This window comes from Ovis aries, chromosome 7 (assembly GCF_016772045.2).
Source record: "Ovis aries strain OAR_USU_Benz2616 breed Rambouillet chromosome 7, ARS-UI_Ramb_v3.0, whole genome shotgun sequence".
NCBI lineage: Eukaryota > Metazoa > Chordata > Mammalia > Artiodactyla > Bovidae > Ovis > Ovis aries.
The window spans coordinates 26475273-26489922 of record NC_056060.1 but is presented as its reverse complement, the minus strand read 5'-3'; the positions used below and the strand labels follow the sequence as shown (position 1 = coordinate 26489922).

The window sequence follows — 14650 nt, the reverse complement described above, 5'->3', positions numbered from 1 at the left end:
GCTAAGAAACCAAAAATTGCTTGACAGAAAATAAGTATCCCATCTCACCATTCTCATAAGTAATAGAACTGGAAATCATGTCTTTTATTAACTACGTATGACCCAAGTCTTTAGATTTTTCTTTTTTCTCTCAACAGTCAACTATTCTTTTCTGCTGGGACAGTCAGACATCAGCATCAGTGAGAAACATATTTACCCCTTTCCAGGGCCAGTCTTGATAAATCAAATTTGGGCTGATGTACGTTACAGTGGCACTAGGCAAACATTCAATTCAATGTCAAAAGCCACAAATAAGAAGTTCAGGAAGTACCCAACTGACTTAAGGAGAGGAAGGAGCAATCATTTCTTGAATGCCTGTATTTTGCCTCATCATCCCTATGCTATGAAGAAATTGGATTACAAATTTATGGTTGCCCCATGATAGAAGCTCATGGCCTAAGAAATCTTCCAGGATTAAAAGAAAACCCTCCAAGATATTTCCAGAGGAGCAGTAAAAATGCATAAAGACATTCCTATTCACAATGGTTGGATGAATTAAGATCTATCACTGAACTCTATCAATTTTAGAGGTGGAAGAGTACTTAGGAATGATGAGAAAAACGGAACTAAACAGGTTGACTTTCTCAGAGTTATAGAGGGGTGAATACTCATTTTCTGGCTTCCAATTCAACATCTTCCTCCTCCCATATAGCTGCTATTATTTTTCAAGCAACTCTTCCATTTTGAGTGAAATTTCATTTCAAGGGACAAAAAATTACTTAACTGACAACATGGGTATTTCTTACTTAATGCTAACAGTTGCACAAGTCTTTCTCAAGCTTTCTTCCCCTACCCTAGCACCCTGCTATGACTCACAGCACAGCACGACTGCTACAGCAGTCGCCTAAGTTTCTCTTCCAAGTGGTCTTGTATCCCTGGGGTACTCTTCCCTCTCGTTTCCCTCGTTTTTTTTTTTTTTTTTAAACCACTCCTTTCTTCCCACAACATACAAAATAACAGCTCTTTGAAATCATTTTAATAACCTGGCAGTGATTCAAAGTACGAAAATATTCAGATATCTCCCTTGGACGGGGATGCTACCATGACTGCTTCACAACAAGCATGATCGAAGGCAAAGATGAGACCGGACTCGAGGGGCAAGGGTCGGAGCAAGCTTCCAGGCTCACAGACTGAAGAGCCTGGCTGCAGAAAGTCTCTTGGGTGCTGGCAGGCAGCAGAAGACACATGAAATGTTAAGACATCCTCAGAGGACGGGGCGCGGCTGCTGGGTCATGAGCACCTTGAAGCGTTTCTTGATGGTGATTCGGTGTCGAGAGTATTTGTCGTCTGGGGAGAATCGAGCAGGGTGGGCCGAGCACGTCTGTTGTCCCATAGGATCAAGCTTCTGCTCGAGGAGGAAAGAACATAATCTCAGCACTGGAATGGTGGGAAAACGCAATCCCTGGCCTCAAAAGGGAGATGGAGGCTGGGATGGGGAGTTCAGTTCAGTCGCTCAGTCGTGTCCGACTTTTTGCGACCCCATGAACCGCAGTACGCCAGGCCTCCCTGTCCATCACCAACTGCCGGAGTTTACCCAAACCCATGTCCATGGAGTCGGTGATGAACCATCTCATCCTGTCTTCCCCTTCTCCTCCCGCCCTCAATCTTTCCCAGCATCAGGCTCTTTTCAAATGAGTCAGCTCTTCGCATCAGGTGGCCAACGCATTGGAGTTTGAGCTTCAACATCAGGGGCCGCGCAAAAACGGCAAACATGAAAACAGGAGACGCGACGGTAAGATCTAGAAGCCACGCATTTCTGCTTCCATTAATTAATACCACGCGCGGCTTCTGGAGTTTCTAGTCCCGCCCCCTCCCCCGCCCCCGCCCAAGCAGCTAGGCAACTCACTGTCTTCTCCCGACCGCTCCTTCCAATGACATGCATCGCTAAGCTGACATCCAGCCCGTTTACCCTTCTCACCTTCAGCGTGTAGACTCGCTCTCCTTGCTCGTTGAGGTAATACTGGAGAAACATGATCACACTAAAGCAGGACGTTCCAATTCTGTCCGCAGCTGCCTCTAACTGAAGGCCTCACGTGTTGGTCAATTTCCTTCCTGTACAGCCGGAAGTCTCGCTCTGAAAGCACGCCGGGAATTGTAGTCCAGTTTATCTAGACTTTTCTCCAGCCGGACAGAAGGAGGCGCACTAGCTCAGAACGTGACCAGTTGCAACCCAGTTGCAATCTTGTAGGAGTTGTACGACACGTGCAGTGTGCCCACTGTGGGCCTGGTACTGCTAGGGAGAGAGGGGAGTAGGGATGGATATAGATTAAACATAACTGAATACTATCCTGTTTTTATTTCAAGATGCACACCCATTTCAGAGGCAATGAGTTTCTAGTACCTGCAGAACTAAAGGCTCCAGGATCCAGAGCCTCCTTTACCTTAGGAAAGAAAGAAGATTTTCTTCCTTCCCCTATTTTACATCCGGTTCTCTCGCCCTGTTTCAAACATTGGCGGTAAAAATGCACGATGGGTATTCCATATTCTGCACAGCGAAAAGAGCGTGAAGTTATTTTACGAAACCGGTGAAGCATATTTTAGTGGTCGACCCAAGATTCAAACTCAGGTCTCTGCCACAAATTCAACTCTCTGTAGTGGTGAGTAGCTAATAATAGCGTGATAAGATGCGCCTCTTAGAGGTATGGCGAATTTTTAAAAGAACGTACAAATTCTCTTTATAGGATTCTGGTTTAAAGAAATGAAAATTGGAACCCAGATATCATTAACCGAGGTGACCATTGCGGTATGATTTATAATGGCGAAAAACGTTGGAAGATATATGCAGCTTTATAACCAGAAAAACCTTAAAGTTGGTTTTTTTTTTTTTAAGTATAGTTTGTGTTTGCTTGTAGTTGTATAAAATATCTCAGTGAGGATCCAGAATAAATCTGATTTCCTCCGGCATAAAGAGCTCAACTTGGTTCCAGAAGGAGTAGGACGGGGGGTGGACTTGCTGTGTACTCCATTTTAAATAGTCTGACTTTTGAACAGTCCTGATGTACTACCCATTTTAAAAATTAAAATTATTTAACAAAATTTAAAACCACAAAAATAATTTAACAAACAAACAAAAAAGACTTTTGGGTCTTGGAATTTTACTCTGAGTGGCAGTTTTTGATTAAGTGGGAAGCTTTTCAGCCCAGGGTATGGCTGAGCTGTTTGTGGACTGCAGAGGTGATGGTAATAGTCTATTTGGGAACTGCAAAACAGCTTTCTAAGGAAATGATATACATACAGCAAATCAGCACCCTTGATATTGTGAGACAACCCTAATTTGAAACATTCTGTTCACTTGATCCGTAAATATATAGACTATGTGCTTTGATTTTGGTTTAGAAAATACAGCAAACATTGAATTGTCAAGAGTTTGCCACAGTCTGCTGTTAATAGGAAGTCAGGTACAAAACTGGGTAGAATTGAAAGGCACAAAACTAGATATATTGGTGAAGAAGTGTATAGGGAACCAAGATGTGAAACTACGTGGTTGGGAATCTGAGAAATAATTGGCAAGTTGTCCTGAAGAGATACACAATTGTGTCGCCATACTCTGGTTTGGAGGGCATTCCTGGTTACTGCCTACATACCAGAGTCCTTTGTGGAATATCTCCCTAACTTCCCATTTCCCCCTCCCTTCCCCCCACTGTAGAATGATGCCTTGAGTTCTAGATTCTAGTTCTGTTTTGATCTGATGTTTACCCTCCCTTCCTTGGATCCCTGTGTTTCGACTGGAGTTTACTCTCTGGGTCCTGGACCTGCCTGTCTCATTCTGGAGGCTTCCAGACAGCCACAGTTAGTGCCCAAACCTGAGACGATGTCTTCAGATGGAGGTGAGCCTGCCGGTAGGGGAGGGTCCTCTGCCACCAGCTCCCTCTTTAGCGATTCAAAACTTGACACTTTACCTGGGGACGAGCTCTCAGGGCTGACCTAGAGGGATGTGAGAACACCAGACACCACCAGAGGCATCACACTGGGGGAGGAGATGGTGCTGTTAATACTAGGGGTTGGGGAAGGAAGGGGGCCTCCTAGGTGGCAGATCAGAGCACCTCTGAGGAAAGTGCTGAGTAGAGAGAAGGGATGGTAGTTAGCAACTTGCTTCTCTGGAAGAGGGTGACCTTCAGCATGTGTTTGTGTGGCAGGGGCAGGGATGTGTGTGGAATGGGGGACACAGGGGGGTTCCAGTGGAAGGCCCAAGTTCTGGTGTCTTCTTTAGGCAATTGGAGGCTGCTCTAGAATTTGCCCTGAGAGAACTGATCTAGGGCCGCTCTCAATTTTACTGGGTGTAGGGAGTGGAAGCCTTGTCTGGAAAACTGTTCAGTGGGGCCATCTGTTGCCAAGTCCGTCGAGAACTGTCCTCCTAGAAGCTAGATGAGGAGGTGCAGTAAGTGCCTCTGCTCAGAGCCTCCTGTCTCCTTCCAGCCCCAGCGAGGGCTTCTCTTTTCGTGCAGGGAGCAGTTTTCCTTGCTTTCCCAGGGTCAGGGGAGGTGGGTCACTCTAGCAGAGATGAGGACTGGGGCTTCCCTGAGACGCTCTGACTTTCTGCCTTTTGCGCAACTCAGGCCTCAGACCCATTTCACTGTGTTCCGTTCTTCAGGGAGTATTCCTGGTCCTCTGCTCTGTGCCTGAGGTGAAGAGTCTGCTCGTATTCCCTGTCTCCTTCAGTGGTCAGGAAGCAGCAGAAGCTGAACGTTGTTAATTTGCCAGCAGAATAATCTAAGAGGGGGAGGAGAGCAACCTGAAATTAGGCAGATGATCTGTTATTATTGAAAGTCCTAGGAGACACATGTCCTGATTAAGTACACGTTTTAATATATTTATCCTTGGTCTCTTTGACTAGAGTCCACATAGCCCCTGAACTGTGTCTCAGACTTCATGGTCAGGGCCTTTCAAAAGTGGACCCTAAATTTCTGGCATTAGGAGTTTCAAGCAGAAGGATCACAGATAAACATTATAGTATGTCTAGCATCTACTTGAAGCTCTGGAAACCTCCCTCCCCACACCGCCCTCCCTTTACCCACTTCCTGGCTCTTACCTCTAGTCATTCCTGGCTGCTAAGTAACAAAATTTCTGGGAACAAAACCTCTAACCCACACATCCCCTCCTGGGAAGAGTGCTTCTGTGAGTGGTGGCAGGGACCACAGAGAAGCTGGGAGCAGGGTCCAGGTGGCTTGAACGTGTTTGGAATGTACCTGTATGCTGGGTGGCATGTATTATGGAGTATGAGCTCGTGGGTCCAAAGTCATTGCAACTTCCCTAGTGCAGTCATTCTCAACAGGGAGTAAGGGACATCAGAAACACTTGGGGGACATTTGCAAATATACGTGTTCCCACTCACTCACTCACTGAGAATCAGTGCTCTGCTTCTTCAGGGACTAGAGTTGAACTCAGATGACCTAGCTCTTGGTCTCTTTTTCTGCTACTGTATCCCCTCTTTTTGTCTCTACAGCATCTCCATTGCCAGGATCGGACATGGCCATGAATCCTGGCACCGCCCTGTCTCCTTTCACTGCACTTACCTTCCCCCAACCTGCTCCTGGCCCACCAGACCCACCACCATGGGAGCCGCCCTCGCAGCCCCCTGTGCCTTCAGCATTCTCTCCAGGCAACCCTCTGGTCCTCTCTGCTTTCCCCAGCTCGTTGTTGGTGACCGGGGATGGAGGCCCTGGCCCCAGTGGAGCCGGAGCTGGCAAAGTCATTGTCAAAGTCAAGACAGAAGCGGGGTCAGCTGAGCCCTCTCAGACTCAGAACTTTATCCTAACTCAGACCGCCCTCAGTTGGATTGCCTCTGGCGCTCCCTGCGGGGGTCCTGAGAGTCCTGCCCCCGGGCTCCTGACAGCCTCTAATGTGAAGACCCTTCTGCCCACTAAGGCTGCTGGGCTGAACCAGGAGGGTGTCCCGTGCCTTCCTGCTCAGGCTCCACCACCAGCTGCCCAACTGGCCCCCATCGTACCCCCAGAAAAGGCTTGGCCAGGGCCGCAAGGGACAACCGGGGAAGGAGGTCCTACAGCCACCCGACCCAAGCCCTCATTGGGTGACCTCTTCTATACCTCCAAGGGTGTTTATGAGAACTTCCGGCGCTGGCAGCGCTACAAAGCCTTGGCACGAAAGCACTTATCCCAGAGTCCTGATGCAGAGGCCCTTTCCTGCTTTCTTATGTAAGTGGGGAGACCGAAGATTCATTATCCTAGAGGCTTTTATTTTTTTTTATTTTTTTATTTTTTTCATTATCCCAGAGGCTTTTAAATGAGGAGGGTTTGGGGAAGGACAAAGTGGTTAGGCTATTTAGGGATACTTGAGGGCAGGTCGTGAGGGTGATGAAGATGCTATGAGAATTAAAATAACAATGCAACCAATCTCTTTACCCATGTGCCAGAGGATAATAAGTCTCAGGTGTCTTCTTTCAAGTGATCTTCACAATCCTTCACATTCCAGCAGGCATTTTTCTGGTCATCCTCATTTATGGATGAGAAGGCTAATGCTCAGAGCAGTAGTTGGAACCCAGGTCTCTAATAAGGAGTGCCAGGGCCTTCTTGTGCTATTTTACTAGCTTTTTTTCTTTTTTTAAATTACTATTTATTTTGGCCCGTGCTGGGTCCTCATTGCTGCGAGAGCTGTCCTCTAGCTGTAGCTGGGGCCACTCTCCAGCTCTGGTGCTTAGGCCTCTCACTGCTGTGGCTTTTCCTGCTGCAGAGCACGGTCTCTAGAGTGGGCCGGCCTCATTATTTGCGGCTCCTGGGCTCTTGAGCACAGCTCAATAGTTGTGGCAATCAGGGCGTAGTTGACTTGAGGCATGTGGGATCTTCCTAGATCAGGGATTGAACCGTGTCTCCTGCATTGGCAGGCAGATTCTTTACCACTGAGCTACCAGGGAAGCCCTTAATTATCTTTTGACATGGAGCTGAACTGTCCAAACCGACTCGGATGAGGTGCGCTGGGAAGGGAGGATGGTGTGGTGCCAGGCCACGGAGCTCATGTGCCACCCTATTTACTCTCCTGTTTTGTTTTGTTTCAGGGTTTTGGGCCATGCCTAGCAGCTTGTGGGAATCTTAGATGCCCATCTAGGGATTGAACCAGGGCCTACAGCAATGAAAGGGCCAAGTCCTAGCCACTGGACTACCAGGCAATTCCACATACAGCTCCCTGTTTTATTAGAAGTCAAGTTGAAATATAAGTCAAGTGAAGGGAAGTGGCAGAGCTCACTTGGGTTCCCCTGATGGCTCAGATGGTAAAGAATCCACCTCCAATGCAGGAGACCTGGGTTCAATCCGTGGGTTGGGAAGATCCCCTGCAGGAAGAAATGGCAACCCACTCCAGTATTCTTGCCTAGAGAATTCCATGGACAGAGGAGCCTGGCAGGCTGCAGTCTGTGGGGTCAAAAAGTCACACACGACTGAGAGACTAATACTTGGTCTAGAGCTCACTCACTGGTCAAGTGCTGGGCCCCACCACTTACTAGGTGGGCCATCCTGGGTCCTGGCACTAGTTTCTTTGCTCTCCGCTTTCACATCTAGAAAGGGGATGGTTACTGACCTCAGAGAGTTGCTGAGATGAAATGAGTTACTGTATGTGAAATGCTTAGCGGAGTGCCTAGCACAGAGAATGCCTCATCAAATGGCAGCTGCTATTATTGTTGTTATTGTTATTATAAAAAGGCAATCTAGAAGAGAAAAAGAATTCACAAAAGGCCAGAATGTCTGTGCGAGTGGATGCTTGGCCTGGGAGCCCAGGGTCACGGGCTATTAATGTTTATAAAGCAAAGTCATTGACCATTTGGGGAATTTTCTCTTCTTCCCACTAAGAACTCTGCCTTCCTCAACTGCACTGAGCCCTCAGCATTTTGTGTAAACCATCATATAACAATATGCCACCTCCCGCACTTAACCGTTGGGCTTCTCAGGTGGCACTAATGGTAAAGAACCCACCTGCTAATGCAGGAGATCTAAGAGACAAGGGTTCAATCCCTGGGTTGGGAAGATCCTCTGGAGAAGGGAATGGCAATCCACCCCGGTATTATTGCCTGGAGAATCCCATGGACAGAGGAGCATGGTAGGCTACAGTCTGTGGGGTTGCAAAGAGTTGGACATGACTGAAATGACTTAACACACACATGTCTTACTGGACTTGAAAAAAAAAAAAAAAGAACATCATGTTCCTCCAGTGGCTGAACCCCTAAGGGAATCTCCCTTTCCTTCCTGACTCTGGAGTGAATTATTCAAAAGGCTCCCTCAAAGTCCTTGGTGTAGATCACTCTCTGCTTTCTCCAGACAGCTCTGGGTGTCTTAGAGTCTGGGAATCTGAATTTCTCACTCCTGACCTATTTCTGTTCCCTACGTTCAGGGGCTCTGGGCAGGGGCCCCGGACCAGACCCTCTGCCACAGTCACCCGGGAGGCTGGTAAAATGCTCAGTCTGGTGATTCGGGGGGCACTGGGATCCATGTTTAAAACAAGCTTCCCCAGGTGATTCTAGGCACAATAATGATTGAGGATTCACAGAAAGTTAGAAAGGCAAAAATAAATCACAAAGAGCTCAAAGAGTATTGATATTTGATTGTGAGGGGTATCCTGGAGGCAAAAAAATGCTTAAAAACCAATAAGTAAAATCACTCCACAGGCTTTAATTAGATTCATTTGGGTTTGTGAGTGCGGTTTGTTTTTGGAAATGTAAGAGCCTTTGGGCAGGGTTCAGCTTACTTTACAATGAATAACCTGAATGCTTTCTTCCTTGTGTTTGGTTGAAGATAGTACTGTGAGAATTCAAGGTAGTTGATTTTAAAAGATGGGGAGAAGAACTGTCTGATTTTCTGTGAGGACTGTAAATTTCAGTGGGAAGAAAGACCAGTGTGGTAAACGACTGGCTGGAGGTTGGGGGTCTGGAGTCTAATCCTCAGTGGGATGTGACAGGGACCTGGAGATGCCTGATCTGATGAGGGACAGGGGGTGGGCACTGAGGTGGGGGTCAGGGCAGGTGGGTGGCAGGTACGCTTGTAGACTGTGACTGACCCAATGGGGGTTTTAGCCCAGTGCTTCGTTCCCTGGCCCGGCTGAAGCCCACGATGACCCTGGAGGAGGGACTGCCCAGGGCTGTGCAGGAGTGGGAGCGTACTAGCAACTTCGACCGGATGATCTTTTATGAGATGGCAGAAAAGTGAGTCCCGGCAACCCTCATTCTCCCTGGGGGCGGGGGTGGTGGTGGTGGTGGTGGTACTCTGAGGGCAGGTAAGAGAGGCTTGGGTCTGGGCTGTGGGTGGTTCCTGTAAGGGATGCTGGAGGAAGGGTATAGACTAGCGAGGGTCTCCTGGATCCTTGCTGCTTCTCCCACCATCTTGACTCTTGGGACTTTTCTGTCTATCTCCTCTTGGAAGCTTTCCCTTCTCCAGATCTTGAGTTATGTAGGGGCTTTGATACTGAAGCTCTTAGGATGGGATTGGATCCCAATTGGTGTAAAAACCCTATACTGAAGGGAACCTAGTGATGAGAGGTTTACGCCCTGCTAGGCATGTTCTTTCTACCTCACTGACCAGGTGGCACCTTGGGGTCACCACTCCTGTGGAAACAGTGGTGCAGGAATTGTTTAGCCCATTGCCTCAGGGGAGGGCTTTTTCTTAAGGAGGTTTGTCTGGGGAAGGTCCTGGATGGATGTCCAGGGTGGTCTTCTGGCTCATATCCCCCATTCCTCCATGATAATCTCCTTGGTTAAAAAAGTAACTCAGGAAAATGAACCCTATCCTCCAAGCTTGGCTATCACTTTCTCCCTGGAATCTTCTGGACCCAGACTTCCTAGATTGACCCTTCTGGGACCCGAGTCCCAGCCTCAGGCCTTCTGGGTCACAGCACTGCCTCCTAGTGGGAACTTCCTTGAATTGCAACTCTGACTCGGCTTCAAGAATGCAGCCATGCTTTATGGTTGTAGGCATGGGCAGATGAGGCCTTGAGGAGGGGATCTTGCCAGGTGCGGCACGGGCCTGACTGAACTCAACAAGGTTTTATTAATCTGTATACCCTCGACGTTGAGTGGGATAGGGTATGAAAAAGCCATGATTTTGTCCTGTAAAGCTTACAAGCTCTAGATTCTTTTCTTTTTATTAAGATTAGTTTCTTAATAAGCTTTCTAAGTGACAACTGCAGGGAGAGGGGCTATGTGGTGACCTGGTGAGGGTTTTCCAGAACTGTTATTCATTCGGCCGTCTGTGAGCAGATGCCCTGGGTTTTTAATGAATCATGGTCTTCTCAGCACTGCCTGGGCCTTCTGCCCCCCCTTGCAGGTTCATGGAGTTTGAGGCCGAGGAGGAGATGCAGATTCAGAACACACAACTGATGAGTGGGCCCCAGAGCCTGCCTCCTGCAGCCCCTCTGAAACTTGATCCTCCGGGACCACCTGTCCCTGAGGTTTGCCCGCAGCCAGGTAAGGCCACCCAATGCCAACAGGAGCCTGTGGGCCAGAAGCTCAGAGGGAGTCACACAGAAACCAGTCACTTCCATCCAGGGAGTGGCATGTGATGTTCCAAACAGGACAGGCATAAGTTCCCTTTGTCCCAAACTAGATATTGATCTTGGCCAAGTAAACCAACAGCTCTCTCACTGAGACTGTAATTGAGGCACATGATGCCTCATCTGCCTAACAAATGAGGGCTGGACCAGGGGGCTTTTTGGAATTTCAGGAGTTCTGAGAATCCTCCTCCAGATTCTCAGACCCTCCAGGTCCTAAGTATTCTCCCCTAGCTGGTACTGTTGTTAGGTCGGCCAAATCCAGTCTGGAACCATCTGTGTACCCAGGTCACTGCCCTTACAAGCCGGGAGCAGGGGTGGGAGAGGGTGGGAGGCAGGAGCCGAGGTCTCAGCACTGCTTCCCGTTTTTGCTTCCCATTTCTGCTTCCCGCCTTGCCCCTCAGTGTACATTCCCAAGAAGGCAGCCTCCAAAGCACGGGCTCCCCGCCGGCGGCAGCGCAAAACCCAGAGGCCTCCAGCCCCTGAGGCCCCCAAGGAGATCCCGTCAGAAGCGGTGAAAGAGTACGCCGACATCATGGAAGGGCTGGTGGGGAGCCACTCGGCCACTGAGGAGTCAGATGGGAGACAGGAAGAGCAAGGACAGCAGCAAGAGGAAGGGATCTATCCAGATGCTGGTCTTCTGAGCTATATCGATGAGCTGTGTTCTCAGCAGGTCTTTGTCTCCAAGGTGGGCTAGCCCAGGGGGTGTGGTTTCTAGCAGACCCTGGGGTGGGAACTCCAGGGAAGATCTATGGTTTTGCCCGAGGCCTTTGGGAACTAGACTCTCTTCGGTGCTGGGGAAAGTGTGTAGCTGGTGGTTTCCAACCACCCAGGTAGAGGGTGGTGAGTAGGGAGGTGCGTGACTGCCTCTTGGTTCATATTACCTCCTCTCTATGACTCCCATCACTTTCATTTCTGTTCCCCAGGTGGAAGCTGTCATTCACCCTCAGTTTTTGGCAGATCTGCTGTCCCCAGAACAACAGAGGGATCCCTTAGCCTTAATTGAGGAGCTGGAACAAGAAGAAGGACTCAGTCTTGCCCAGGTAAACCTGGTAGGTAGAGAATATCAGAATGAAAAACTTACGTGGCTTCGTCTAGCCTTACACTGTCTTGGATGATGCGGCTTCTGGAGAGGGACAGCTTTAGCATCCAGCTTTGGGTGTAGAACAACAGACGAGGACCACGAAAAAGGGGAGTTTAGGGCTCAGAGCATTGCGGGAATAAGACCCAATAAGGTGGAGAAAAAGAGCGGGGCACCTGGCTTTGATACCATCACTTAAGCCACTTGCTTGTATCCCCGGGTCCTGCCTAAATACCACCTCCTCCCACCCGGCCTGCCACCCCTTCTCACAACCACGTATAGACCACTATTTGTCCATTCTCCTTCCAGCTGGTCCAGAAGCGACTCCTGGCCTTGGAAGAGGAGGAGGAGGCCGAGGCACCTCCAAGTTGCAGTGGAGCCCAGTCAGATTCAAGTCCTTCTATTTCTGATGAGGATGAAGATGGGGGTGGGCGGCTTCGGCCCTCACCTGGGCCTCGGGGGGCTGGGGGCTCCCTCCTCCTTGGAAAGGCTGCTTCTCTCGGAGAGCGGGCAAGAGAAGTGTCTGGTGGGCAGGAGCGGGTCCTACGTAGCCTGAGGGTGATGGGCAGGGATGGGAACACCCTGCCAACCCCCAGTGGCTGGGGCCTGCAGCTAGAACTTGCAGCTCCACAGGGAACTCAAGGGCCCCTGAGTATAGAGAGAAGAGTGTCTGGGGAGATTACAAACCAGATATCCCCACTGCAGGATGACCTCCTGGGAGGTGCTGGGTCCCCTGGGCGCTCCCTGGGCACTGACAGGACTTCTGAGACCCTTCGCTGGCAGGAAGGCCCCCAGCTAGAGCTCGTTCCCACTTTGGATGTTGGACTTGCCGGGCTGGCTCCTCTGCAAGGACAGGGGTTAGAAAAGCAGACTCTGGGGCTGCCCCCAGGACAAGAGGTAGAGGGTCTTGGAGTGACTCCTCAGAGCATGCAGCCATCGGTATTGTCCCAGAAAGGCTCTTCAGAGGCCACGTGGGGAGATGAGAGTGGTCTCCCCCCAGTTCAGAGTTATGATCAGAACCCTTCACCTAGACCAGCTGGGAACAGGGATGAGGCCGGGGCTTCTCTCAGCCCGAGGCTGTGGCTCAGCAGTGAGACGGATACTGTTGACTTGGAGTTGCCCTTACAGATGGAGGAGGTCGTAGAGAGCCTCCATGAGGGGCAGTGTGTAACCGAGCTTCAGGGGGGTGGCCAGGCATTGGGCTCTAGAAGCAGAATTTCCCTGGGTCCCAGAGAAGCCCTGGCACCTGGGGACGTGGGAAGCAGTGCAGTTCCCTGTGCAGACACAGACGCCACAGCTGCCCTAGAAGACAGAAACTATCGTGGCCTGATGGAACCTCAGATGGCCAGTAGCCCGGCCTCGAGGCCTAGAAAGGACACGGCACAGAGCCCTGGGACTCTGCAGGGTCCGCGTGATCTGTGGCCTGAAGATTGCCCCCATTTGCTAGAGAACAGAATCGGGGCCTCTACACTGGGGTCTTCTAAAGAAACACTCCTGCCTGCAAGTCAAGGCAGTATCCTTATCCTGGGGACCCAGGACACCTCCTTTCCTGAGGCCAGCCCAGAAGCAGGGAGCAGTGGCAATTCTGTTTCTCCTCTGTTGGACACCACGTATGTTGACATACTAGATGTTAGGGATGCCTGTGGCCTCCAGCTGGGGGTCAGCGAGGATATTTGCCCCCTAAATTTTAATTCTTATGACCCCCAAGGAGAAGGCAGGGAGCATACTGATTTATCTGAGCCTAAAGAACTTGCTCCCTTACAAGGGGATCAACAATCTTCTGGCCATGGGAACCCTAAATCAATACCTCCTCACCAGGGCCTTAGAAGCACTTCCCCCAGCTGGGGAACCAGGGATGCCTTAGTTGCGAGAGAAACCTCTCCTGTTATTGAAGCATGCAGTTCAGCAGATGGGGCCAAAGCCGAGGAGGAAGGGGAGGAGGAAGACAAGGAGCTCTCCAACTTTGCCTACCTCTTAGCCTCTAAACTTAGCCTCTCGCCTTCTCGCCCTGCTTCAGGCTTGCTCGCCTCAGGGCGTCCTCAGGGGACCCAGAGACTATCGCACTCCCTTGCTCCTAAGCCAATAGGCCTCGGCCAGCCTCCTGCTGCCGAGTCTGGGAAGCAAGCCCTAGTTGGAGGACCAGTCCCTGTTGAAAAGAGGCCTTTACGGGGAGATGAACCTGGGGCGCCTGGGGAGAAACCAGTGGCTCTGGGAGTGATTCGCACCTCACAGCCTCGTAAAAGAAAGCGTGATGGTTTCTCCAAGAGCAGGAGGAAGAAACGGCGTCGCAGCCAGTAGGGGGCAGCCAGGCCATCCTGTCCCACCTGCCAATCCCTGTGGGTGGGGGCCCCCAGGGAGTAGACTCTCCCTGGCAGCCTGTGAACACTTGCTCTCAACCCTGTTGTTTTGTTCTGCGCCTGGGGCAGAGGGGTGTCACGCTGGCTTGGTTGGAGGTGGTCCCCTGGGTGAGAGGTCAGGGGAAGTACCTTTGGAAGTTGTATGAGAAAAAAAAAAATAAAGATTTTGTTGTTGGAAAATGTTCTCCACGTGCCCTTAACTTCTTTGCTGCTAGATGGGGTGAGATGCTAAAAAGGAGAAAGGCGGTGGGGGCGGCCTCGGATTTAATGGATCCAGATGGCATTCTAGCCTCCAACCTTACTGAGGTATCCTGATGAACCTGGTGCTGAGGGTCCTGTGATTACTGTATTCCTCCATCAGAAGCCTGGACGTGGTGTTGGGAGGGCTTCTCTGGACATCCTGCCATGATCTGTCTCCCTTAAAAGTCCCTAGATGGAAAACTGCTTCTTTTTAACCTGTCAGATTTCTGGGATAGAGCTCTATTTCCTTAACCTATTTCCAAAATGGTGCCTAGACATACCACCTTCTATAGGTGGGGGCTATTCTTGTTCCTTGAAAAGAAGCTGGACAGAAGGGACTTGTATGTCCCCAATTCATAGTATGGCAGAAACTCTGGACTGGCAGGTCTGAGCTGCAGTAGAACGGCTGGGTCCTGACACAGCTCTCTGCCCCGACCATGGGGGCATCAGC

At 50.1% G+C, this 14650-nt stretch overlaps 2 protein-coding genes across 4 annotated transcripts; one reads left to right on the top strand and one right to left on the bottom strand.

The window, feature by feature from the left end:
* Positions 1-1000: 1000 nt before the first annotated feature.
* NOP10 (NOP10 ribonucleoprotein) lies at positions 1001-2061 on the bottom strand. Its single transcript, XM_004010414.4, has 2 exons — positions 1958-2061; positions 1001-1384 (listed from the first exon to the last, which is right to left on the bottom strand). The coding sequence occupies exons 1-2, from the start codon at positions 2009-2011 to the stop codon at positions 1244-1246; spliced, it is 195 nt and encodes a 64-aa protein (XP_004010463.1). The 5' UTR covers positions 2012-2061; the 3' UTR covers positions 1001-1243.
* Positions 2062-2098: 37 nt separating this feature from the next.
* On the top strand, positions 2099-14139 carry NUTM1 (NUT midline carcinoma family member 1). Of its 3 annotated transcripts, XM_060419030.1 has the most exons (9): positions 2099-2636; positions 2721-2782; positions 3686-3866; positions 5483-6191; positions 9053-9181; positions 10299-10438; positions 10926-11209; positions 11448-11564; positions 11912-14139. In XM_060419030.1, the coding sequence occupies exons 3-9, from the start codon at positions 3728-3730 to the stop codon at positions 13898-13900; spliced, it is 3507 nt and encodes a 1168-aa protein (XP_060275013.1). In that variant the 5' UTR covers positions 2099-2636; positions 2721-2782; positions 3686-3727; the 3' UTR covers positions 13901-14139. The 3 variants fall into 3 exon arrangements, with proteins under 3 accessions (XP_060275013.1, XP_060275014.1, XP_060275012.1); XM_060419031.1 differs by lacking the exon at positions 2721-2782 and having other exon boundaries at positions 3771-3866; XM_060419029.1 differs by lacking the exon at positions 2721-2782 and having other exon boundaries at positions 3771-3866; positions 11448-11573.
* The last annotated feature ends 511 nt before the right edge of the window (positions 14140-14650 follow it).

Excerpts from the sequence above, each read along its gene's own strand:
- NUTM1 (XM_060419030.1), top strand. The coding sequence starts at position 3,728 with ATGTTTACCCTCCCTTCCTTGGATCCCTGTGTTTCGACTGGAGTTTAC. Across the intron at positions 9,182-10,298 it reads TTTTATGAGATGGCAGAAAA|GTTCATGGAGTTTGAGGCCG; the intron begins GTGAGTCCCGGC and ends CCCCCCTTGCAG. Across the intron at positions 11,210-11,447 it reads AGCAGGTCTTTGTCTCCAAG|GTGGAAGCTGTCATTCACCC; the intron begins GTGGGCTAGCCC and ends TCTGTTCCCCAG.
- NOP10 (XM_004010414.4), bottom strand. The coding sequence starts at position 2,011 with ATGTTTCTCCAGTATTACCTCAACGAGCAAGGAGAGCGAGTCTACACG. Across the intron at positions 1,385-1,957 it reads AGCGAGTCTACACGCTGAAG|AAGCTTGATCCTATGGGACA; the intron begins GTGAGAAGGGTA and ends CTCCTCGAGCAG.